The sequence below is a fragment of the Ovis canadensis genome, chromosome X (assembly GCF_042477335.2).
Source record: "Ovis canadensis isolate MfBH-ARS-UI-01 breed Bighorn chromosome X, ARS-UI_OviCan_v2, whole genome shotgun sequence".
Classification (NCBI taxonomy): Eukaryota; Metazoa; Chordata; class Mammalia; order Artiodactyla; family Bovidae; genus Ovis; species Ovis canadensis.
The window spans coordinates 14571910-14598054 of record NC_091727.1 but is presented as its reverse complement, the minus strand read 5'-3'; the positions used below and the strand labels follow the sequence as shown (position 1 = coordinate 14598054).

The 26145-nt window shown below is 41.5% G+C and overlaps 1 protein-coding gene across 7 annotated transcripts in view; it reads left to right on the top strand.

Moving 5' to 3' along the window:
- PIR (pirin) overlaps nucleotides 1-26145 on the top strand; it is a 151745-nt gene that overhangs the window by 109002 nt on the left and 16598 nt on the right. For 4 of the 7 annotated variants that reach the window (XM_070291355.1, XM_070291354.1, XM_070291350.1 and 1 more), the window contains 3 exons: nucleotides 4514-4598; nucleotides 15080-15124; nucleotides 24681-24763. In XM_070291355.1, the coding sequence (XP_070147456.1) occupies nucleotides 4514-4598; nucleotides 15080-15124; nucleotides 24681-24763 (213 nt within the window). The remainder of the gene's footprint in view (nucleotides 1-4513; nucleotides 4599-15079; nucleotides 15125-24680; nucleotides 24764-26145) is intronic. The other 3 variants (XM_070291357.1, XM_070291356.1, XM_070291352.1) reach the window with 1 other exon arrangement.

Genomic DNA, 26145 nt, shown 5'->3' with positions numbered 1-26145 from the left:
TGGCAGTAGAATGAGCTGCATGCAGGGATAGATGGGAGGTAGTTATTTGTGGAAGGAGCAGTGGCAACATGAACGATATTTCATCTTCTTTACCTCACTTATACATAGCAAGCAACATAGCAGGCACCTTTCTTTTTCTTGGGAGGACATACTAAGTCACATGGCTTCCATGTGGAAGTAATTTCATCTCCTAATTAAGATCACATTTATGAATAAAAGCAGAGGAAGGAAACCAGCTTAACACGGGAATCATACCGAAAGCCAGGGCAAGCAGGAGGTCTTTGAAGGCTGGAAAATGAAGGTAGTTGAGGTTCCAAAGGAAGTGGTTTTGTAGACCGTGCTTTGTCTTGGTTGTTTTGTGGTCATTATTGGAGTGGTGTCTTAGGCTCATTTAGGGTTTAATTCCAACGTATTTATAGAGAAAGAGAGACAAGGCTTGTCTGGATTTGGTAGCACCCCTGTTGTTAGTGGTTAGCCAGAATTTACCCTTAACGTCTCATGAAGAGTTCTGTTACTTCACTTCTAGAAGCTTTGCCTTCATGATATTTGAACTGTAAGATTTTAAGCTATTGGGCTTTTAAAATACAGACAGAACCCTTTAAAGATAAGTTTCTCAAATGCTTTAAACAGACAATTAAATAATGAAAAGAAAGGAGAAAGAGGAACCATGTGGGATTTTAGTACCTGTGCAGGCAGTGTTAATCAGGACCAAAAGAGCAAAAGGATGATGACAATAATTTCTCTGATAGAATTTAGGTGCGTTAGTTTGGTTCATGCCGAAACAGATTTATAGAGAAATGTTTTATTTTAGGTTGCCTTGAACCAGTTATTTTAATCCTATGGAAATACATAGATTGAGAGCAAAAAAGAATGATTTGTGTAAATAAATTTTCATTCTATTCTGAGGGTCTATTAATAGTTTAATACTGCATATGAAAATAAACAAAAGAGAACACAAGAGTATGCCGAATGGCAATATTCTTTATGGTTGCAAATCAGCAGTGTGTGTGATGGAAAAATTAAGTCCAGATTTGCTCAAAGTGTATTGGAGGCTGGTGTTACCATCCTTGAGTTAAATGAAGAGAAATTACATTTGGTATTTCAACAGAGCTACCATAGAAGATCAAAATTTTAAAAAGCAAAACCTACCTGCTTTTCAAAAATTCTGTGTGTATGTGTGTATATATTTATCCATATATATGTATATATATATATATATATGCATACACAGATTCATAGGAACAGCTTTCAAATTGAGTTTCATCTCAGTATGGATTAATTTAAATAGAATAAGGTACATAAAGGTTTTGGGTAGTTGATAATTCAAGAAGTGTTATATTGAAACTGTCAATGATCTGATTTTCAGTACAAAGAGACTAGAATCAGAATCCGGTTTTAAGCTGTAGATGTTGTTAAAAAAAAAAAAAAAACAAACTTCAAAATGAATTTAAAACTTCCCTGTAGCCCTTCTCATACTGTGAGGTTGTAGGATATATTTGTGGCTTTTCTAATGGCCCTCATTCTTTGTTTTTTGTAATTTTGTAAATTAATACATAAGTACAGAATTCTGTGTCTATGTGTATACACACATATCTGTGTCCTTGCAGTATTAGAGAGAGAGGAGCTACTATTTGGAGAGGCAGTATGGATTAGGTTGAAAAGCTGGAGGCAGGAAGAAGAGAAGAGCTAACCAGGAGGGCAAAATAGATGGCTGAGGTTGGGGGCAAGAATACCACGAGTTAACCAGTGGCACCCCACACAGTCCCCACAGCCCTCGTGGCTCTCCCTTGCCCCAGCCACCTTCTCACTTCTCTACAGCTCTAGTCTGAGAAATCAGAACAGAATTTAAAAAAATTAAAAAGTGGGGGAAAAAACATTAACTTTCTGATTCAGAATTTCAGAGCCAGAAATACATTTCAACCTCAGTGAAGTCTCAACATCAGATTTTCAGATGGAGTGAACTAAGCCCAGAAGAAGATAAAGGTGTTGCTAGTCACCAGGAAAAGCAATACCAGCATCAAAGCCTCCTGGATGACTTCTATGTATACATTTTGGGAGACTTCTAGTAAAAGTTAAACCAAGAGCCTCTTTGTGATTCGTGTCTTTGCTATTGGCAGGGATACTGCCTTGGCCAGGAGGCAGAGATCAGAAAAGATGCTTGAACCAAGCAGAGATTCTTTTTTCTGAAAGAGAGTAAAATATTGCCTCAGAAGGGGAGTCATCTGATACTAAGTGAAGTTTTCCCTTGATCTTTTTAGGAGTAATTTTAGAAGTCTTCATTAGGCAAAACCAGATCCTTTCCAGATGGTGCCTTACACACCTCATGAGGCTGGAGGATCAAATCTGTGTCCCGCGGGTGCTGCCCTTGTTTCATGTGTGTTCCAGGCTCCTCAGATTGATTGGGAATCTTTGGCCTCAGGTCACCCTTGATGTCACAGGTCTTTCTTCTTTCATTTATGTTCCCACAGGGGAATTTGCCTTTCCAGTCTTTGAAGCTGTATGGATGCAGCTTGAGCTCCTAAGCCACGTAAAAGCACCTACCAGACCACTTGAAGCCCAAAGCTTCAATTCATGGGACTTTTTCAGGGAATAATCTTTTGATAGCATTATTTACAATTCTCTTCCAAAACTTAATCACCAGACATACACTTGGGCCATACCTAATCACCTGTCTTGAAGAAATGCATTTTGCTACATGTTGGTAAAGATAGTGATGAATATACTATGTATACTATAAATAAATTTATTATTATACATGAGGTTTTTCATAATGAAACATCATTTGGTAAATTTTATTGAACACCTACTATGTGACAGGCCCTGTGCATTGGCTCCAGGTGAAAAGGGCAGAAAGATGGCCATGTCCTCGTGGAGTTGACAGTGCAAAATGATGCCCTTATTAAGGATGGTAAAGGGCTCTGGATTCTATCTTGTGGTGTATTTACACATCTGTGTTTCTATTGAGTGTAAATATTTGTTAAAAAATACAACACATACACAGAAAAGTACACAAATCATGTGTACGACTCAGATGATTTTCACCGAGTGAACTCATCCATGAAACCAAGAAACCAAATACTGCCAGGCTCCAGAAGCCCCCTTTTAAACTTCATTCAGTTACTGACCATCCCAGGGTAACCACTTTTCTGATTTCTGATACCATAGACTAGTTTTCCCTTGTTTTGAACTTTATAGAAATGGAAGCCTATGTTTTATGTATTTATCTATTTGGCTGTGCCGAGTCTTAGTTGCTACATGTGGGATCTTTAGTTGCAGGATGTGGGCTCTTGTTCCCCGACCTGGGACCGAACCCGGGCTCCCTGCATGGGAAGCTGGAGTCTTAGCCACTGGACTGCAAGGGAAGTCCCCAGAAGCATATGTTATATGATCTGTGTCTGTTTTTGCTTGTTCAGTACTATGTTTGCGAGATTCATCTGAGTTGTTGCATATAGTTGAGTTCATTCATTCTCCTTGCTGTGTCATAGTCCCTTGTATATTGCAGTTTACTTATCTTTTCTCTTATTAAAGACATTGGGAATATTTCCAGCTTGGGCAATCACCGACATTGTTACTGTCAAGATTTGAGTACATGTCTAGCAGCAAACATTTCTGTTGGGGATACACCTGTTGAATTGGAATGCTGAAATTATTTATACATCCATCTGTAGTACATACTGCCAAGCAGTCTTCTCAAGTGTTTATATCAAGTAATAGTCCTACCAGCAATGTATAAAAGTTTCAATTACTCCACATCCTTGCCAAATTTGGCATTATGTACTTTTTCATCTTTGTGTGTTTTTTAACTTAAAAAAATAAGAACAGAACCACTGGGACTTTGTGACAAACAATGAAACATCATAAAGTTTATGGCAACAGTGATAATCCCTTGGATTTGGGGCTGTGTCAGTGATTCAGAATGGCAGTATATTGAATTACAAACTGCTGAACTGTTGATGGAATCAAAGCCACTGTTTATACTGAAAAATCCTGCAAAGGTTGGCCTTTCTTACATTTTGAGTTGTGGCTTTTTTAGACCAGCAATGTTGGACCACCTTTTAATGCAAGAGAGCCAGATTAGAACAGATATTTACAGGCTGTGCTCTTTGAATTTCAAAATGGACATAGCTTTACTGAGACCTGGAAAAGAAACATACATTTGATATGCGTTAACCTACCATATTCAGGAGAAGACAAGAAGTGAGAAGGTGGAGAAGCTGTCGGCCATTGAACTGTTGACATCAGATCATATTTGAGAAATGGCTATAGGGAGACAGCTGCCATGCTAAAATAGCTTGTCAACAATATTGTCAAGCTAGGAGGGTGAACTTTTAGACTGAGACCCTCAGGAGGTGGGTATATTGGTAGCCCATCATGCCCACTTTAATAGCATCTTCCAAGAAGGAGTTTTAAATATAATGGATCCAGGCCCTAGGCCCATGACAGTAGGGACCAGCTCAAGTAAAGATGAACCTTATTCTTGGAAAGATGCTGATGATTTCCTTTTTCTTTTCAGTCCAAGATTTACACTTACACACCAACCTTATATTTGGACTTTAAATTGGACCAAGGAGCGAAGCATGTGCAATCTATTCCTAAAGGTATGATGGATTCTGGGGTTTAGTAATCATTTCAGGGTGAAAAAACCATAAGGGCCACTTTCTCTGGAATGGGTTTGTTTCTGAACCTCAACACAAAGTTCTATGAACCTGTGTATGTTTCAGTTCAGTTCAGTTCAGTCGCTCAGTCGTGTCCGACTCTTTGCAACCCCATGAATGGCAGCACGCCAGGCCTCCCTGTCCATCACCAACTCCCGGAGTTCACTCAGACTCACGTCCATCGAGTCAGTGATGCCATCCAGCCGTCTCATCCTCTGTCGGCCCCTTCTTCTCCTGCCCCCCAATCCCTCCCAGCATCAGAGTCTTTTCCAATGAGTCAACTCTTCGCATGAGGTGGCCAAAGTACTGGAGTTTCAGCTTTAGCATCATTTGTTTAATTATGTTTAAATGAGCAAAGAGTACTTGAGCTTTTCAAGTTAAGAAAATCAGGAGGAATTCATAGAATGTTAGGGCCAATCCGCTGGGGCCACCCCTCATTTCATTGGTGTGAACACTGAGGCCCAACAGATTCATTACTTGCTCAAGGCCATGTAAGGACTTGCTGGACACGACAGGACGTTTACCCAGGTCTCTTGACTTCCCAGCCACTTTTGACTCACAATTCCGGGAGGCAATCCAACCTGTGTTACTTATGAACAAGTGCATTCTTGATTAAGATACAGCTTTTGTTATGGAGGATTTACTTATAAGTCACCATTTAAATCCAAAGAACAATTAGAAAACTCCCAAGTATTTAAAGCCAGTTTTATTTTTTAAAAGGGCCACCCCTGAAGTCATTAGGTACGGTATTAACCTTGGACCCATTCTTCTCTTTTTTGTTTTTTTTCCATTCTGGCTACTTTTAAGTTCAGAAAGGTTTTTTACATGAATGCAATTAAACATGTGCCTTACTTTTTATAACAGTAAGTGTGACAGCACATGTGCTTTAAGTTTTAATGCTGTGGGTTTTTTCTTTTATTTTTTGAGTTTGCTTCCCTCACAACCCTTTCCCCCTCCTCTCATCTACCCATAGCAGTATCCTCTCTGTATCCTAGATCAGGAGTAGTTCAGAGATAATCCTTGAATAAGATCTTGCAATATTTTTCTCATCACTTACTTCTATACACATATATGTACATGTAAATGTACACAAATACAGGGTTTTGTCCTTGTTTTACTAAAATGAAATCATAAATTTTTGCATCTTGCTTTTGTGACCGAACCTCATGGAAATTCCTCAGGATCTGCTCCTTTGGCTTTGAACCCATTCTATGCCATGGGTTGACTACAATGCATTTCGCTCTTCCCTCTCAGCAGGTGCTCTCCTTGTTTCTAGTGCTTGGCTACTGCACACTGTCTGCAGTGAACATTCTTGTACCCATGTACTTCCTTAGAGGGGTTGTTTTGTTACAGTAGGTTTCCAGGGATGATCACAAGGCCTGTGCATGTTTAATTTTAAAAGTCTGGCAGATTGCAACCCAGAAAGGCACTCCTGTGCTCCAACAGCAGTATATGAGACAGCAGTTTCTCCATGAACCTACCAATACTTAATGTGTGTGAAAGTGTTAGTCGCTCAGCCATGTCCGACTCCTTGTGACCCCATAGACAGTAGCCCACCAGGCTCCTCTGTCCAGGATTGTCCAGGTAAGAATACTAGAGTGGGTTGCCATTTCCTCCTCCAGGGGATCTTCCCGACCCAGGGATCGAACCTGGGTCTTCTGCATTGTAAGTGTATTGTTTATCATCTGAGCCACCAAGGAAGCCCCCGTGGTTCATGTTAATGTTGACTCTGTACTTCACCACTACTCTATATATTGCCTCATAAGAGAATATGTATCTGTCAGTTTACAAAGCCATACCTCTAGATTATTTTGGCATTATGGATTTTAAACAGAGTTGTTTCAAAGACGTTTTGGGACACATACAAGAACAAGTAGCTTAGAAATGCATGTTTCTCATCGGGTCCCTGCAAACTCACTTTAAACAAGTCTGTCACAAACCTAGTTAGGGTGCAGACAAACGTGTCTTTTGCAGCATGCCACTTTCAATTATAGTGTGTCCCCGCTTGCCCCCAGATACACTCATCCATGCTTCATGTATTAGCTGGCAAGTCTGAAGTTTGAAGCTTCCATGTCCAATTCCAGGCAAACAATTTAGGTGTTATAAAGCAGCACTTCTTATTTAATAGTTCTGGCTGCCTGTAACCCAACATAAAAGTGAAAGTGAAAGTCACTCAGTTGTGTCTCTTTGCGGCCCCATGGACTATACAGTCCATGGAATTCTCCAGACCAGAATGCTGGAGTGGGTAGCCTTTCCCTTCTCTAGGGGATCTTCCCAACCCAGGGATTGAACCCAGATCTCCTGCCTTGCAGGCAAACTCTTTAATCCAACATATTGGTTAGTAAAATTATACTGTATAAATTTCAATATCAAATCATTCAAGTCAGGGTCACCTTTTGTCTTTTTAAACCACCTCCCTGGATCAAATTCCATTATAAAATCCAAGGACTGTCTAAATTTATTTTATTTGAGAGCTGTGTTTCATCAAATATTCCTTGAAATTGTAGCCCATTGGCTACAATGGGTCTCATTGTGTTTTGGCTCCTCATCGTGTTTTGTTTATAATATTTTGATTGTTTTGTTACTCATGGTAAAGGGATTTGGCGTGGATGTCTGGGTTATGTTTGGCCTTAGTCATAAGCTTTGCAATCTCATTCATTTAGACTTTGTTGTACCGTAACCAAACTAAAGGATAGAAATAAAGGCATGCACTGCTGCCATCCCATTTCTGACACCAGGAACATGCTTATGTCCTGAGGGACATCCAGTTAAGGCAGACTGGTAACATTTCTCATGAGTCAGATGAGGTTTTATCTGAATTCCTTCCCACGAATAGTATTGGAATCAATTTTTACCATCTCTTTACTTCCTTTGGGCAAGGCACGTTTCTGTAGAGTTGTGCTAATCTTGCAGAAAACAGATGTTTCATGCAGTGATGATTTAGAAGGCAGTTGATATCAGGAATTGAGCTAGATGGTGCATCTCTTACAAAGAATCCAGTTTGTCGAATCTCTGACAGTACCAGATTCTTCTCACATTAGCCACACATTTTTCATGTTAGTTCTTGGCTCAAATAATAATAAGTAGTCATGTTTTTTGTTTTGTGTGTGTGTGTGTGTGTTTGCAGTGACTTTTACCATCTCTTGCAAAGCAGTGTGATTTCCCTTGCTGTAAACTGACATCCAGATAACACTGTTTGTTATCATTAATTGAGAAGGTCATAAGTCTATATTTCTAGGAAAATATCAGTCTTTTCCAAAAATCTTGTGCCTTCTGGTCCTCCTGTCCCCTTTGTCTTCTCACTAACTGCATCACAGTTGGGCCCTCAGTACCCACTCTGTTTATTTTTCCGTCTTCCTTCACAGTATCCCTGCTACTAGATATTTAAAAGCATGATCTGCAATGTTAAAACTGGAGGATTGTTATGGTACAGAAAAACTTCATTTCGTAAGCCCTCTTTGCTTCCCTCAACTTTTAGCCTTTCTTTAGTGTATGTGTGACTCTTCAGACTGGAAATGCAATGGGCTCCTTCCTTGGTAGCTCTAGCTCTCAGTGGACCAGAGGGGGCTCTCTGGTGTCTTTTGTCTCAACCCCTTAGCTGCTCTTTTGTGGAATCTGTGGAAATGAACTGGAAGGATTGGTCCTAATAGCTTGAGGACAAAAATCACTTTTTCTTCGCTGGCCAACCCTCCACCACCTCTTTTGCTGTACTGGTGTGGTGACACTCAGAAGGGACATCTCGGTGGTGGTTCATCTCTTTATGACTCACCGTTTCTACTGTGGTCGGGACTATGCGCAGGAGTGTGCACAGACACACGTAGGACGGATGCTTCCCCTAGTAGTCCTAGCTTGGGAAGCATCCTGGGAAACTACTCTGGCAAATCAAGCAAAGGTCTTGGTGGTAAGGAACTAGCAATCAATCTGGGATGCCATCAGGTCTACGCCTGGTGCATCTCCACCCCGCCTCAGTGGTAGAACCGGGAGGGATGAATAAGGCACCTATGTTGGTAAGGGACAGACTAAATCTGACCAAGGAAGGAAAGCTTCGGTGGAGAGTCTGTCTACGTCCCCATCTAGAGCAGGGAAGGATGCTTCCGGTGGAAAAGAGCCACAGCTGTGGATGCTGCTTTTTTCTCTTTTACAGATTGGAGCTAGCAGTTCCAAAATCACTTCTTTAAAATATATTTAAAAAACTGGAACAAGTTTGATCCCCAGAATTTAAAAAGACACGCCTGATCTTCTGTGATAATGAATGGCCACAGTATCCTTTGGAAGATGGAGAATGCTGACCTGTTGAAGGATCTCAATTATTACTGTTTTACAACTAGACTGGGCTTCCCTCATAGCTCAGCTGGTGAAGAGTCTGCCTGCAATGCAGGAGACCTGGGTTCAATTCCTGGGTTGGGAAGATCCCCTGGAGAAGGAAATGGCAACCCACTCCAGTATTCTTGCCTGGAGAATCCCATGGACAGAGGAACCTGTCAGGCTACAGTCTGTGGGGTTGCAAGAGTTGGACACAACTGAGCAACTAAACACATATATACATAAGTCAACAAAATTTCTTAAGAGAACATACAGCTTATCCTATAATTCTGTAATAGCAGAATAATGGCTGCACAAAGATGTCCACATCCTAGTCCTGGAACCTTTGAATGTGTTACCTTACGTGGTACAGGGGATGTTACAGCTGTGATTAAATTAAGGATCTTGAGATGGGGAGATTAGCCTAGGTAATCCAGGTGGGCTGATGTAATCATAAGGGTCTGTATAAATAAAAGAGGAAGATGGGAGTCAGAGTGAGAGAAAGATGTGACTATCAAAGCAGAAACAACAAAAACTGGTTAGAACCTACTAGGCCTAAGATGGTAGAAGATTTGACTTCCACTAGAAGGCTGAGTGCCGAAGAATTGATGCGTTTGAACTGTGGTGTTGGAGAAGACTCTTGAGAGTCCCTTGGACTACAAGGAGATCCAACCAGTCCATTCCAAAGGAGATCAGCCCTGGGATTTCTTTGGAAGGAATGATGCTAAAGCTGGAACTCCAGTACTTTGGCCACCTCATGCAAAGAGTTGACTCATTGGAAAGGACTCTGATGCTAGGAGGGATTGGGGGCAGGAGGAGAAGGGGCCGACAGAGGATGAGATGGCTGGATGGCATCATGGACTCGATGGACGTGAGTCTGAGTGAACTCTGGGAGTTAGTGATGGACAGGGAGGCCTGGCGTGCTCCGGTTCATGGGGTCACAAAGAGTTGGACACGACTGAGCGACTGAACTGAACTGAACTGAGACCCTGAGCTTCATTACATGCTCATTATAATACATCAGCATATGCTAACTGACACACCCACACGTGCCATGACAGTTCAGAGGCTAACCATAAAAGGCCAAAAAGTGAGTGGTGGCCCAATCTTGGAAATCCCTACCCCTTCCCCAAAATAGCTTGAATAATAATCCTCCCACTCATTAGTGTATGAAGTTACCCAGCCCATAAAAACTAACCAAGCCTTACCCCGGGGCCTCTCTCACTTTCTGGAAGGACCCAGAGTCTGTCAAGGAGTGTGTATCTCCCTGAATAAATCTGCTTTCACTCTGCTTCAGCTCCCTCTTGAATTCCTTCCTGCTGGAAGATCTGGGATGTGACCATTCTCTCATACCCTCTTCTCCTGGGTATAGAAAATCATATTCTCTGGGTATAGAAAATTGACTGGAAGCAACCAGTTAGGGGCTGTTTCTCTCACCTATATGATTTTATCTGCAAAAGAGAAGAAAGAAATGAAATAAATATGTCAATGTATATGTTCCTTGTTTCATCTTTTGTGCTTTTTCTGAACTAAAAAATTAAAAGCACTGAAAATAAAAACGCATCTCTAAAGTTGAGAGGGAAAGGGATTAACAATGCTGTCATGACAGGACACATCAAACAAATCCAAACTGAGGGGCATTCTACAAAATAACAAGCCTGAGAGTAACACTGAAGCGTATACATTACCATATGTAAAACAGACAGCCAGGGGGAATTTGCTGTATGACACAAGGAGCTCAAATCCAGTGCTTTGCCACAACCTAGAGGGTGGGATGGGGTGGGAGGTGGGAGGGAGGTTCAAGAGGGAGGGGACATATGTATACCTATGGCTGGTTCATGGTGATGTTTGGCAGAAACCATCACAATATTATAAAGCAATTATCCTCCAATTAAAAATAAATTTAAAAACAAAATAATAAGTCTGTACTTTTAATGAAGAAAAAGACTGAAGAACCATTTCAGATGAAAGGAGATTAGAAGTGACAACTAAATGCCACATGTGAACCTGAATTCCATCCTGGTCTAGACATGTATTTTTCTTTTTGCCCTAAAACGCATTACTGACACAATTGGCTCAATTTAAATGTCTGTACATAGCTTATAGTATTACATTAATGGTCATAATTTTTTCACTGATATTGTATCAATGTCATCATTTTTATAAGTGCAGTCAGGTTATATTGGAAAATACTCTTGTTTTTAGGAAATACTTGCTGAAAATTACTTTAAAGTAAAGGGGTATCATGTCTCCAAGTTTACTCTCAAGTATTTCAGAAAAAAAAGAACGATGTGTATTTCTAGAGAGATGATAAAACATATGTGATAGGTTAGCTTTTAGAGAATCTGGGTGGGTGGCATATGGTAAATCTCTACTATTTTGGTAGCTTTTCTGTGTCTGAAATTATTTCAGATTTGGGAGAATGGCATTAAAACACGTACACTATCATGTAAGAAATGAATCGCCAGTCTATGTTCGATACAGGATACAGGATGCTTGGGGCTGGTGCACGGGGATGATCCAGAGAGATGATATGGGGTGGGAGATGGGAGCGGGGTTCAGGATTGGGAACTCATGTACACCCATGGCGGATTCCTGTCAATGTTTGGCAAAGCCAATACAGTATTGTAAAATAAAGTAAAAATAAAAATTAAAAAAAGTAATAGTGAAGTGAAGTGAAAGTCACTCAGTCGTGTCCAACTCTGCGATCCCATGGACTATACAGTCCATGGAATTCTCCAGGCCAGAGTACTGGAGTGGGTAGCCGTTTCCTTCTCCAGGGCACCTCCCCAACCCAGGGATTGAACCCCAGTCTCCCACACTGCGGGCGGATTCTTGACCAACTGAGCCACGAGGGAAGCCCTCAAAGTAATAATTAGCAAATACTGTGGTGGAATGAGGAGGGAGAGAGAAATATCCAGTGGGTCTGCCTGCTGTCCAGGAGGCCAGGCATGGGGTCCATGGTGAATGAGCTGCCTGCCCAAGCTGAGTGTCACAGTATCTAGGGGGAGGCTCTTAGGAACCAACGCTGCTTTGGGGTGTGGCATCCGGTGTGGCCCACAGTTTGGGGAGAGGTTCCTTCTCTCCTTAGCCTGGTTGCCTTCTCCCCTTTCCAACCCAGAGCTAACCTTTGTCATGGATTTGGCGTGTCCCCAGGCCATATCTTTCTACTTTCTCTACATGTACATGTATAAGCAGCTGTTGGAAAGCTCATGGAAATGAACTTAAGACCGAGGAGGAGGAAAATGAGCTGGGTTAAGGCAAGGAACATAGGCCAAGAAAAGCTCTCACTAGGGATGTTTGCAGGAATTGGGAACCTCCCTGGAAATGAGAGCAAATGCCACAGAGAATGATTTACATGTTTAAAAGAAAAGTTCTACACGTCATCTGTTGGGCTGTATGTAGGAGGTCTGTCTTAAATGTGTTTCCAATTAAACCAAGCAACGGGTCCAGGGATAAAATGTGACCTTCCTCCCAACTCCTGTTCTGTGTCATAGCCTCAGGGTGGGAGGGAGAGCCCTTCCCAGCTGTGAAGAGCCAGTGGCTTGGAGACAATCTTTTCAAGGCCTGTGACCTCTGACAGCAAAATGTCAGGATGTATCCATTTCTGGTGCAGTACAGAAAAGTGAGAGGAGAGATAGAGGAAGAAAGAGCAATGGGAAGGACCTGGAAATCTCACAAGAGAATTCTTTGCTGATATAATTCTGCTCTTAGCAGAGAAGGAATTCCAAGAAAATGTGGTAGTTTGTAAACATATATAAGCATTCACATAGTTTGACTGTTGCTTTGCTATAGCTTTAAGAAACAAACGCTTAGTGAATCTTAAACAAGGTTTAATAGAAGCGCAGGTAGACAACATGTTAAAAGCAAGGAGATTACCCTCTGTTTCTATTTTATTCCCTCTGTACCTTCTAACCAGTAACATGAGTTGTGTTAGTAGTGGTGAAGGTGAACTCTCTATCATAATAGAAGACTTGTGCAAGGAGCAAAAATAGGTGAATGCACATAGTACATTGACCCGGCCATTTGGTCCTTCTGGATAAAAGATTTAAAAAGATAAAAAGGGAAAGAAAACAGACCAAGACACTTACGTGTGGACTAATTTTCTGCTTGGAGGATGAGGAGGAATGAAGCAAAGGAGGTGGAGGAAAAATGATATTGGAACAATCACAATGATTCCAAATAAAAACCCACTTGGGCAGTTGAGACCTTTGAGGTTCTGTGAAACTCAGAAACCATTAATGTTTTAATACCTTTCAACCGTGAGCAGAGGATCTGTTATGTCAGTTACAGCACGTTCTTGCAATGGAATGCTTTGTAGGCTTTCCCCAAAATGGGTTATTTCTCTATGTTTTGACATGGAAAGGTATCCAAAATAGAATAATGAGTTCTAGTTTTTAGGCAAATAATATATAGTGCATAAAAGAAAAAAAGGAACTTCCCTGGTGGTCCAGTGGTCAAGACTCCTGGCTTCTGGTACAGGAGGCATAGGTTCAATCCCTGGTCAGAGAAGATCCCACATGCTGCATGGTGCATCCCCATGCCGCTCCCCCCCCAAAAAAAAAGAAACTGAAAGCATAAATATGAAATTGTTAATGATATTTATGGGCTGGGAACGGCTAGCATGTGTTTCCAGCATCTAGCATGAACCTCCCTCTTCCGTATTGCACACAACATGAAGATCCATGGCCTTGTCTTGCTCTTCTGTCTCCACTCCCAACCAGTTCACGGGAGTGGTAGCTGCTCTCCAGACGATGGGAGGTCAAGTTCAGAAGACTGAGCCAGTGGTTCAGTAAGGAAGCAAAAGTGCGAGTGTGCTCTGAGCAGATAGATTTACTTCCAGAGCCCTTAAACGCATTCTAGTCAAATCTTGGGGAGGAAAAACTGAAAGAGGAGGATGAAAAATGACCAGCATCCAGCATCCACCTGAGTGTCTGTCTTTGTTTTGCCATCCTTTAGGTTTTCTGGACCAGACTCAGTTTAAGTGTGACCAGTCATGGCTTATTGTGTGGGCCCCTCTTGCACATTTTAACCCGCCTGGCAGCACAGCCACATCCCTAGTGTCTACTTTGTCCTCTGTGATTCTTCCACGCCTGCCTTGGTTTTGTTTACTCTATCAGCACATTGACTCTCCCACAGACCTCAGTCTGGATCCTGCCCTTGTACCTTGGACACAACCCTGCATTCCCTGCGCGAATCTTCTTTTTCACCATAGACACACGGAGTGATGTCCTGATTCTGTTTTGAGCTGGCCCCTCCTACGTTCATGTCCCTCAGTGGCACTGAAGAATCTCCTCTGGGCCACAGGGACAGTACATAAATATCTGTGGAAATCCAGTGCCGGTGCCAAGAGGGCAGATAGTGGGTCATCTGTGTTTCTGAGTTCTTGGCCCATGGGTCACAGTGGGAATCTGGCCAATGCTATGTATCCTCTTTGCAGAAAAGCGTATCCACTTGAAAAATTCTGTTAACAATTCCAAGGAGGGTGCAAGCCATCTGAAGCCCATTCATACCCCAAAGATTATGCCTCTCTGCATCCCTGGAACTGATGCTCTGTTTTAGGACAGAAAAGAGAGTGTACACTAGAAACTAAAATGCAACTAAGTAGAAAGAAGCCCATTTCTAGCATTCTTTTTACACTTAAAACTGCTTGGAGGTCCAAAGAACTGAAGATAAGCCAAACTGGTGAGTTGTAGTTATGAGCATGATGTTCTACCTGGAAGGAACAGCTTGCTTATTAGTACAACTGTTGGCATATAGATATACAGTCAGGAAGCAGCATACTGTCTGCTTGGGCAGTTCTTAAACATTTGGTCTCAGGTCATTTAGGTTTAGCTCTGTGTGGTATGTGCGTGTGCCCGTGTGTGCACATGTGCATGAATTTGTGTGTGCAAGCATGCATGTGGGAGTGTGTGTGTTCTAAGCTGTTTATAGAACTTAAATGTAAAAAAATATATGTATCTAAAAGATTTGATCTCCAAACTTATCATTTATATCTGTTATATAGGCTTTTATATTTATATTTCATATAGAGATAATTGTGAAATATTTGATACTGTTATCTTTTTGTTCCTTTTGGCATTATGGACACTAACCTTTTAATGTCACTGGTCCCTTTTCAGGGTGGACAAGCTTCATTTATACCATATCTGGAAATGTGTATATTGGTAAGTGATGAGTCTGCTGCTTTGGGTTCAATTGCAATATAATTTAAACTACTGCCAGGAAGGAAGGATAAGATGAAACCTTTCATGTAATTGAATCCTTTGCCTCCTCCTGTCCGGCACTAGCCCTCTCTACACTGTAGTACATACTGATATCCCCAGGGCAGGGCACCTCTCAGCTTCCAGCATGTTCAGCGAGGGAGAAGAGTAATAGCACCAGTCACAACAGGAGCCATTTTGCTGTAGCCTGTGTGCAAATGTCAGGTCTAGCCATGATTATGTGGGCTGACACCTTGCTAAGTTGTTGGCAACCCCCATACTGATAAAGGGGCTTCCCGGGTGGCACTAGTGGTAAAGAACCCACCTGCCAACCGGAGATATGAGAGATGTGGGTTCAATCCCTGGGTCAGGAAGATCCTGGGAGGTAGAAGAAGGTGAATTTGCTGTCCCAGGTGTTTCTGAGAAGTCTCAAAGTGAGGCCTTTTCCTTGAGTTTCCTGGAGGGATTATATTCAAGCTCTCCATCTGAATGTGTCCTTGGTAACACATCCTTCCTCGTCTGCCTTCCCTTTCCTGTCTCACTTTCCCACTGCCTAGACTGGTCTTTCCTGGGACTGCCTCCCAGATAAACTCCTTGGACTCAAATATGCACCTCAGACTGTGATTCTGGGAGAAGCTACAGAAAGAGAACTAGCCTCCTTTCTCCCACTCTGTGCTCTTCATAGAGGATAGGTGGTGTGGATGAGGGTGGTGGGAATAGAGTGGACCATCTGACCACTCCAAGATGCAAGCCAGGAATCCCATTTCTGAGACCCTTTTTGGTTGCGGGCTCTCCACCCCAACCTGCAGTGCAGCGTCCTCGACAATGAACTTGCTGTCCTGACATGACTACCTCCTTGGACAACATACTCCCAGCCCCAGACAGCTGGCTTCCTGGTACACTCTGCTCAGGGCTTGAAGGCCACACCCAGAGCTATTTAAACTATTCTTTATATTCTCCAAAATGGGAGTCATCATTGCCTGAATTTAATCTTCTGAAAAATAATGGTAACCCAGAGCTTGTGTGTTTTGATTTTATATCATAGAAATGGGCTTAGTTCCTCCATTACCAATTAGCATTTCAATTATGATTCAGAAGCAAAATTCATTTCTTTTGGCATTTGAGAAAGTGTGAAAATGATTTAGTAGTAGTATCACAAGTCCATTGGCATACACATTAAACTGTATTAACCATCTGGAAGGGATGAAGCATCATTTGTTTTTTATGATCTTTTGAAAATCTTGGTTTTCACATAGTATATACTTTCTACAAATGGAGAGTAATAGCCATTTTTTAAATGGCGGTAACACCCCTGACTTAGCATTTCAAGAGAAATAAAATAATATGCACAAATGGAAAGTAATAAAGAAATCTCATGGATTCAGAGCTGGTTTGGATACCAGAAATGTGTAGCCTGTGAAAGGACAGGGGCAGCAGATTTTCTCCAAAGGACCAGGTAGCAAGTATTTCCGTCATTGCAGGCTGTACAGTTTCTGTTGCGGTGACTCATTCCTGCCTTTGTAGCACGAAAGTAGTCACAGGTGAGACATAAACGATTGGGGTTGTTGTTCCAATGAAACTTGATCCATGGCCAGTGAAATCAGAATTTTATACATTTTTCATGTGTCATGAACTACTCCTCTTGGGATTTTTCCCAACCATTAAAAAATGTAAAAACCTTTCTTAGCTTGTGGGCTCTCCAAAAGCTCACATTTGGTTCTGGTTTTATGGGCAAGGGAAAGTTTTTCCTCTACCGTTCTAGGTTCTCTTTTTGGCTGGGCTATGAGTTAAATCTATATAAGACAGATTAACAGTAGAAAAACAAGCTTAATTACATACGTACAGGAGTCCCATAAGATAAGTTGGGCAGATGCCATCCTGAGCTAAAGAATGAAACAGGGACCTGGGGCTTCAAAGGCAAAGAGGGTGATTCACAGGATGATAACAAGAACAGATGTGGGGTCATGAGATGTTTGCCATACCATGCGCACAGATCATTCAGATAAAAAGTTATCTCTGGTGATAGTTCTTTGTCCCAGGCTCCTTATGTGAATTCCTTTGGGTAGGAATCTTTTGGGCCTCGATTGTCTTCAGCTGAAAACAATCTGGATATCAAAGTGGCACATCTTGGAGAGGCTCTGGATCTGTTCAGTTTAAATGGCACTGTAGAGGCTGAAGGGAAGAAGGATGAGCAGATAGTCTTCAAAACCTGTTTCAGCCAGTAGGTACAACCTTGTTTCCTGACCGACCTTTAGTCCAAGAGTTTAACAAGTGAAAAGAGTTCAGTGGCTTGAGGGATAAGAAAGACTTACACACCCACTTGTTTTTCTCTATGTGAGACAGGATTTTCCTGAGTCATCTCTACCCATTGGCCCTGTCACCTCCCAGGACCATGAGCCACAAGTGTAAAACATCTGGCAGGAAATGGGGTCACAGTCTGTAGTGCTGGAGCAAACTTGCATCTGTCCAGGGTAATGGGGACCATGGAGAGAATGAATGTAGCTCGTGAAACTGCCCTCCTGGGAATCTGCTTCAGCCAGTGAGGAACTGGCCAGATGACCTTATTTAAATTTTATCTCCTTCCCTTCATCCTCTCCTCCCCCCGAATGGAGATGATAATGAGAAAAACAAAAGGGCAAGAACAAATCACTAGAGAAAAAGAAACAACAAAGCAGAAATAATGTGTACTGACCTATAAAATCTAGAGAGAATCCCGAAACTGTTCTCTGACTTTATTGCCTCAATTTTATCTTGGTTATAAAACCAGGATGGCACCAGCCAACCACAGATGGCAGGAACTGATAAGCAAGTAATTATCTTTTTCAAGATGTCAGGTACCTCCATTCTATTGAAATAGATGTTATAAATATGTACTTAATGTATGGGGCTGGAATATATAGACTGCAGTTTGTCTGGAGAAAGTAGTCTGGAGAATTCCATAGATGGAGATTTAAGAGGACTATTAAAAGTATTAATTGATACAGGAAGTACTTAAAAGATGGACATCGGTAGATTTAGTTTGAGTAAGAACAGATGGAGTTGGAACATTAGAAAATGCTGGACATTAACTAGCTGTCTAAGTTAGATTCTGGTTCTATCCCTGATCTGGGAAGATTCCACATGCTGTGGGGCAACTAAGGCCACATGCCACAACTACTGAGGTGATACTCTAGAGCCCAAGAGCCACAGCTCCTGAGCCTGTGTGCTACAATCCTGAAGCCCTTGAGCCTAGAGCCTCTGCTCTGCAACAAGAAGCCACCACAGGGAGAAGCCCACACACTGCAACTGCAGAGTAGCCCCTGCTGGCTGCAACTCAAGAAAGCCCGTGTGCAGCAACGAAGATTCAGAGCAGCCAAAAATAAATCAATAATTTTTCAAACAAATTTAAAAAGGGAAGTTCATGGTGAGTATGGTGAAGCCATATGCTGCTGCTGCTGCTGCTAAGTCACTTCAGTCGTGTCCAACTCTGTGCGACCCCATAGATGGCAGCCCACCAGGCCCCCTGTCCCTGGGATTCTCCAGGCAAGAACACTGGAGTGTGTTGCCATTTCCTTCTCCAATGCATGCATGCATGCTAAGTCACTTCAGTCATGTCTGACTCTGTGCGACCCCATCAACGGCAGCCCACCAGGCTCTTCTGTCCACAGGATTCTCTAGGCAAGAATACTGGAGTGGGTTGCCATTTCCTCCTCTGGGTGAAGCCATAAATTGCCCGCTAATAACACCCTGAGGCTCCCTGATAGCTCAGTTGGTAAAGAATCTGCCTGCAATGCAGGAGACCCCAGTTCTATTCCTGGGTCGGGAAGATCCACTGAAGAAGGGATAGGCTACCCACTCCAGCATTCTAGGGCTTCCCTTGTGGCTCAGCTGGTAAAGAATCTGCCTGCAATGTGGGAGACCTGGGTTCGACCCCTGGGTTGGGAAGATCCCCTGGAGAAGGGAAAGGCTACCCACTCCAGTATTCTGGCCTGGAGAATTCCATGGACTGTATAGTCCATGGGGTCACAAAGAGTCAGATATGACTGAGCGACTTTCACACAACACCCTGAAGAAGTGATGGAATTAGCAGACCTAAAATAAGACAAATAGAATTAGCACTTCCTTATTTAAGAGTATATTTGAAATGTTTTATGATTTTCCAGGATCTTCTTATTTTTTGATACATTGTGTGTTTTTCCAAGTCTTCCAGGCTGACTGTTGAATAGTAGCTTTAAAAATGATGCAGGAGAGAGACCTTTGATAGCAATCTGTTATTGAGGCAACAAGTATTTTGATCAGCCCTCAGCTGAAATCTTCTGCGGTATATGATTAAAAAAAAATTAAAACAGCATGACAGAAAACCAGCAGATCCCTAGGATATCAGTACTGAACCTCTTCCCTGCAGGTGAAATGAAAATGACATTACACATTAACGCAGAGATCAACACGGTAGAGGAGTTTATATCTGGTATGCCTGAAGCTTGGGACAGTTCGTCAGCTTGGATGCCAGTCCTGTAGAAGAAGGAGTATCAGGTATACTGTTGAGGCTTAGAAAATATATTTAGAAATCTAAAAATATTTGTTGGTGGTTATTGAGATGACAACTAACTGGTTTATGTGGGTAGTAAAATGTTTCACAGTTATTTAAATAAGTAGTAATTCATGCTCACTATGTGCTCTGCCCTTTACTTTCGGTTCTGGGGGTATGAAAAAGTTCGACACAGGCCGTGAATCTCAATAAAGGTGGGGAAAGCACACTAGAAGGCAGGTGTGATTCTGAGACACCTGAAGGAGGTGTTTTCAAATCGCTTTATGCCAGTTGCACCAGTGTGTGCAGTTATGCGATTTAATTGAATAATATTTAAATTAACAAAATAAGTGTGAAAAGAGTTCGTATTTCTAGAGCAACTAAAGTCAAATGCTTTGTAAAAGTGAATTGTTAAAGAAAACCCCTTGAGTTAATATGGCAGAGATGACAGTAAAAGATTGGGGGAAGCTGATAATCTAGCAGGGTTTCAGAGGTGCATTATGGGTATGCTTCAGTCCAATCCAGCTTCTAAAAATTGGCAGATGGATTCACATTTACAGTTCGAAGTATTGGCATATAAAATTGATGATACCAAAATCTATGATAGAAGTACCAGAATGTATGGATCAGAGAGTAGATGGGATAGCAGTTTTTGTAAAGAGAAGAAGAAAAAGGAAATCTGGTGTATGGGGAGAAGTTTCACAGCAGTTAACCACAAACTGACTTTAAAGTATGTTTGAAAGTATTTTGCCCTTTCATGACTGTTTAGGCAGACAAAAATATTTGCAATTCAATTGTTTTCCGTTAAATTTTCCTTAACTGCACTATTAGATTTAACATTCTTGGCGAAGCTTCGCAATGGAAACTATTTATTATCTGATTTGGCCTGATTTATAATTGAAAGTAGTCAGAACCAATAGAATGCATTTTCTTTGAGACTTATTTTAGGTTCAGGAGATAACCAGGTGGATAAAACAGCATAGAAATGACATGAAGATACAATCAGTCTTCGCTTTCTGTGATCCTGTTTTAAACATTTCATAAAATAATACAGAAGCTAAGGTACATTTAGAATGATTAATCTGAAAAACCCAACCTTCTAGTGTCTATAAAAAAGTCTGCCTTACGGTGGAGCATTTCAAATAACCTCTTCAAAATCAACACTGTGATTCCTCTCCTAGATCATCAAGTAGAATGGCAGAATTGCATTTGGTATAAAATTAGAATGAATGCTCTTAGGGAAATATGAACTCTCTGTTTCTAAATTAAGATTTTGTTACAGTCCAATGAACTGCAGCCAAGCACGCTACCCTGATAGGAGGTGCAGAGAAATCCCAGTTCAGCATTTTTTGGAACGCTGTCTCTTGCCAGCTCATTCCATCAAAACATAGTAAAAGGGGCTTTATAAACTGTTTTGGTCTCTTTATCATAAAACATCCTACATGATAAAATTAGGGGCTAGGGGTAGACCATATGGGTAATGGGTGTTACATACGAATTTGTTGGAGATAACAACATGGTTCATTGCTCACAGAGAATCTCAGTATAGCACACTTAATAAAAGGCTGCTCCATTATCACAGTGAAAAATATTACCCCACTCTAAATGAGATTATTCTTACACTCAAGATGTCTCTTTTATTGCCACATCCTTGCATGAGTGGAAAATCAATGGAGTTTATCATTCACTGCTATGACAACTGTTGACCTAAATCTTTGGTGGAGAAAAAGCCTTTAGTGATGTGCTGGGGCTGGCTCTTGGCAGCTCACAGGATTTGGTTGTGTACATCTTCCCTGACCTCAGAGTGGTAGCTTGAAACTGGTCACAGTAGGAGCATTTACACCATGGAAACTGGCACACACTACACATCAGGCTGGTTCTTCCCCTTGTCCTTGAAGGCCAGTTGGTAGACATTAACTTGCATACCACTGCCTCTGAGACACAAGTTCTTTTCAATTTCTGGCTGCGCTGGGTCTTCATTGCTGCGAGTTGGCTTTCTCTAGTTGTGGTGAGCTGGAGCTACTCTTCATTGAGATGCTCGGGCTTCTCATTGCAGTGACTTCGCCTGTTGTGGAGCGTGGGCTCTAGGTGCAGGGGCTTCAGTAGTTGCAGCTCAGGGACTCTAGAGTGTGGACTTCAGTGGTTGTGGTGCTTGGAGTTAGTGCCTCACAACATGTGGGTTCTTTCTGGACCAGGGATTGAACCTGTGTCCCCTGCATTGGCAGGCGGATTGAGACAGAGATTCTTAAACTTTTTTGTTCCATGAATCCTTTTGAGATTTGCCAAGATTGCCAGGAGAAATATCAATAACCTCAGATATGCAGATGACACCACCCTTATGGCAGAAAGTGAAGAGGAACTAAAAAGCCTCTTGATGAAAGTGAAAGTGGAGAGTGAAAAAGTTGGCTTAAAGCTCAACATTCAGAAAACGAAGATCATGGCATCTGGTCCCATCACTCCATGGGAAATAGATGGAAAAACAGTGGAAACAGTGTCAGACTTTATTTTTTGGGGCTCCAAAATCACTGCAGATGGTGACTGCAGCCATGAAATTAAAAGACGCTTACTCCTTGGGAGGAAAGTTATGACCAACCTAGATAGCATATTCAAAAGCAGAGACATTACTTTGCCGACTAAGGTCCGTCTAGTCAAGCCTATGGTTTTCCCAGTGGTCATGTATGGATGTGAGAGTTGGACTGTGAAGAAAGCTGAGCGATGAAGAATTGATGCTTTTGAACTGTGGTGTTGGAGAAGACTCCTGAGAGTCCCTTGGACTGCAAGGAGATCCAACCAGTCCATTCTGAAGGAGATCAACCCTGGGATTTCTTTGGAAGGAATGATGCTAAAGCTGGAACTCCAATACTTTGGCCACCTCATGAGAAGAGTTGACTCATTGGAAAAGACTCTGATGCTGGGAGGGATTGGGGGCAGGAGGAGAAGGGGACGACAGAGGATGAGATGGCTGGATGGCATCACTGACTTGATGGACATGAGTCTGAGTGAACTCTGGGAGTTGGTGATGGACAGGGAGGCCTGGTGTGCTGTGATTCACGGGGTCACAAAGAGTCGGACACGACTGAGCAACTGGACTGAACTGAACTGAAAGTCCCACCTCTGAACAATGTTGTTGTTTTTTTTTTAATTCAATGAAGTCATTAAATGGTTCAAAGAACAAGTTATGATATAGTTCCATGTATGCTTCTCTGATGACATTTGTAATAACATCCAGAAGCAGATTTAAATTAGGTTAAGTAGTGATTAACATAAATTGATTTTGAGATCTCTGCAATGCTAGTGAGGTAAGAAAATATCTATAATTTCTACTGGAGACAAAGTCATTGGTCCAGCTAATACGGCTATGATTTTTTTTTGGGTGGGCTGGGGGCTACATTCATGACTGAAAGAAAGGCCACATTTCTGGTAGGTGTTTGTGAAAGTAAAGATGTCATTTGTTTCCCATGCAAGCCCGTGACTGCTTTGAATTCTATCCAATGGGAATAAACACATTGACTCTGGGTTTAGAAGGCCTCTCTTAGAATCCTCTTTCACATTTGCAAGCATCACAGTGAACCTTTCTGCTTCATATAGGTTATCTCCAAAGTGGAGGTAAAAGGGAGGACTTCTCTAGAAAATATGACTATCATTGAACTCCAGCCAGTATTCACAAAATTCACAAATAATGTTTCTGTTTATATGGTAATTCCTCAAGCTCTTGTTTTCATTTAAATTAGCACTTCCACCTTGATTATTCAGCTATAGCTGTATCATGTCAGGTGAATGCCTTTATTTCTAGCCCGGAGTGTCATGTAGGTGGGTCCTCCAGACGTCATGCTTGAAATCTTCACTCTGTTGTCCATGCACATGTCTTTCTCAACCCTACTTCTCAAACCCACCCCTTCCTCTGTTCACTCTCCAGGCTCAGACTGGAATTCATTTCCAGTTAGACTGTTAAAATAAACTCCTAACAGCTCATTCTAACTAGTCTTGCCTCCTCCACTTTATTCTGTGCTCTGCTTTCAGGTATTTCTCCAAAACACAGATCTAACCATTTCACACACACATCCTTTCCTCAGAGTGTATTTCCTTGAGCTGAAGCCAGTCTTCATTGCCATCATTCCTCCCAAAAGAATGTTCCAGAAATGATAGAAGGTTCCCCATTCCCCCAGGCATGCTCTGCATATTCCCAGCCCCTCACAGCCTGTCCTCTTCTCTAGAAGGCCCTTCATCCTTGTTTTGCCTTCTGTTGGTCTGTTTGATCCTAAAGAATTCTACAGTCCCTATTCTCTCATTGAACTTTGTTTTTTCCTTTCTTGTTGCCTTTAACACACAATTGCATTTTGTATTATTTCATCTGTGAGCCTCAATATAGAAGGGATGGAAATATACCCAACCTGAACTTGCTGGGCTTCCCAGGTGCCTCAGTGGTAAAGAATCCGCCTGCCAGTGAGGGAGACCCAGAAGATGCAGGTTCAATCCCTTGGTCGGGAAGATCCCCTGGAGGAGGAAATGGTAACTAACTCCAGCATTCTTGCCTGGAAAATTCCATGGACAGAGAAGCCTGGCAGACCACAGTTTATGGGATTGCAAAGCGACTAAGCGACTAACACACACACATGTAACTTTGTTCTGTATTTGTAAATATGTTATTATATTTTCATAATTTGAAAAAGAAAAAAGAATAAAATCTTAGGTTTATAATTGACCCAAGGAAAGACTCTCATTAGCATATGATGCCAAGGACTTTGCTTATTAATTAAGCTATTAGGTGTAACATTAAAAGTGTAAGTAGAAACACAATATAGGATTCATCTCCTTTTCTACATTGGGAAACAAGCCAGTTTTGGACTTTAATAATTGCAAATACCATCAACCAAGAGATTTAAGGAGATTCCTAAGTCTGTTATTTCTGAACTTGAAATTAATATTGTGATGCCATGTAGTTAACCAAATTTGTAATCATATGAGAAATGTACCATCGTGAGGACTAAATTAAGTGGGTCGTCGTTTTTGTAGGACCCGATGATGCACAGCAAAAAATAGAACCTCATCACACAGCCGTGCTGGGAGAAGGGGACAGTGTCCACGTGGAGAACAAGGTAAAATTAAAAATATTTCTTTTTTCAAAAAAAATTTTTTTTTTAATTTTAGTATAATTTTAAAGGTTACTTTCCATTAACAGTTACTACAAAATTTTGGCTATATTCCCCATGTTGTACAATACATTCTTGAGCCTATCTCAAGAATACACCCAATGGTTTGTATCTCCTAATCCCTCATCCCTGTATTACCCCTCCCCTATCCCTGGTGACCACTAGTTGTTTTCTGTATCTGTGAGTCTGCTTTTTTTGTTATATTCACTGGTTTATTGTATTTTTTAGATTCTCTATTAAGTATTATCATATAGTATCTCTTTTTCTCTTTCTGACTTACTTCAATTAACATAATGCTGTCTAAGTCCATCCATGTTGATACAAATAGCAAACTTCCATTTTTTTATGGCTGAGTAATATTACATTGTATATATGTACCACATTGTCTTTATCCATTAATCTGTTGATGGACACTTAAATTGCTTTAATCTTTTTTAACTTGTACTTTCTACTAGTTTCCAGTTTCTAAAAAAATGCCCAAATCTCCTGTGTACCTGAATAATTTTTTCTCTTCCTCAGGGAAAGAAACTGTGCCACAAGTTTATCAACCAGTTAGTTTCATTAACTTCAGTTATTTCTAGTGGTTTATTTTAAGGTATTATCTATACTGATTCCTCATCTTTAGGAATCATCAAAAGTCCGAATTGTTTACCCCTAGAAATTTGAATCTGAGGCAACAGCTCTCCTTGTCTCTTACTTTTTCTTTCTTTATACACTTGATTGATTTTATCTTTAGCATAAGTGAAAGTGGATCAGCACTCTGGGGGTATAAATGTAGATGTCCATACACAGAGTCCCATGGAGCCCTTTGAAATTCAGCCCATGTCGAACTGAGAATATATGCTCTATCTCGTAGTCCTTTTGTGTTGAATCCTTGCTTTGTAAGTAAAGTTTATATTTTCAAGGAGATTTTTAATCTTCGTTGATAGATTTCTTCCTCGTGTTCCTTCTTTTATTCCTTTGGACAAGTCACTCACAAGTCATCCTCTGAGCCTATGAGGCCCATATGGCTGCTTTGTGCCATTCTAATAAGGAAAATTGAGGAGACAGTTGTGCCAAAGCTCCTGCAAAGTTGAATTTTGAAACATAGGGATTAAAACTGTGTCAGCATGCAGATGACTGGCAGAGAGGCCATCTGACTGACCGCCAGCCCTACGACTCTGGCATGGTAGAATTCAGTGGGTGTGAGGAGGCCTGCCTTTGCTGACTGCTCCCCTATTGCTCCTTTAATTCTCTGTGGCACTTCCAGGAGCAGTGAAGTAAAGGGAAGCAGAGGCCCAGGAGCTCTAGAGGAAATGCATATCTTGGGGTCTGTGCTCACTGTTATT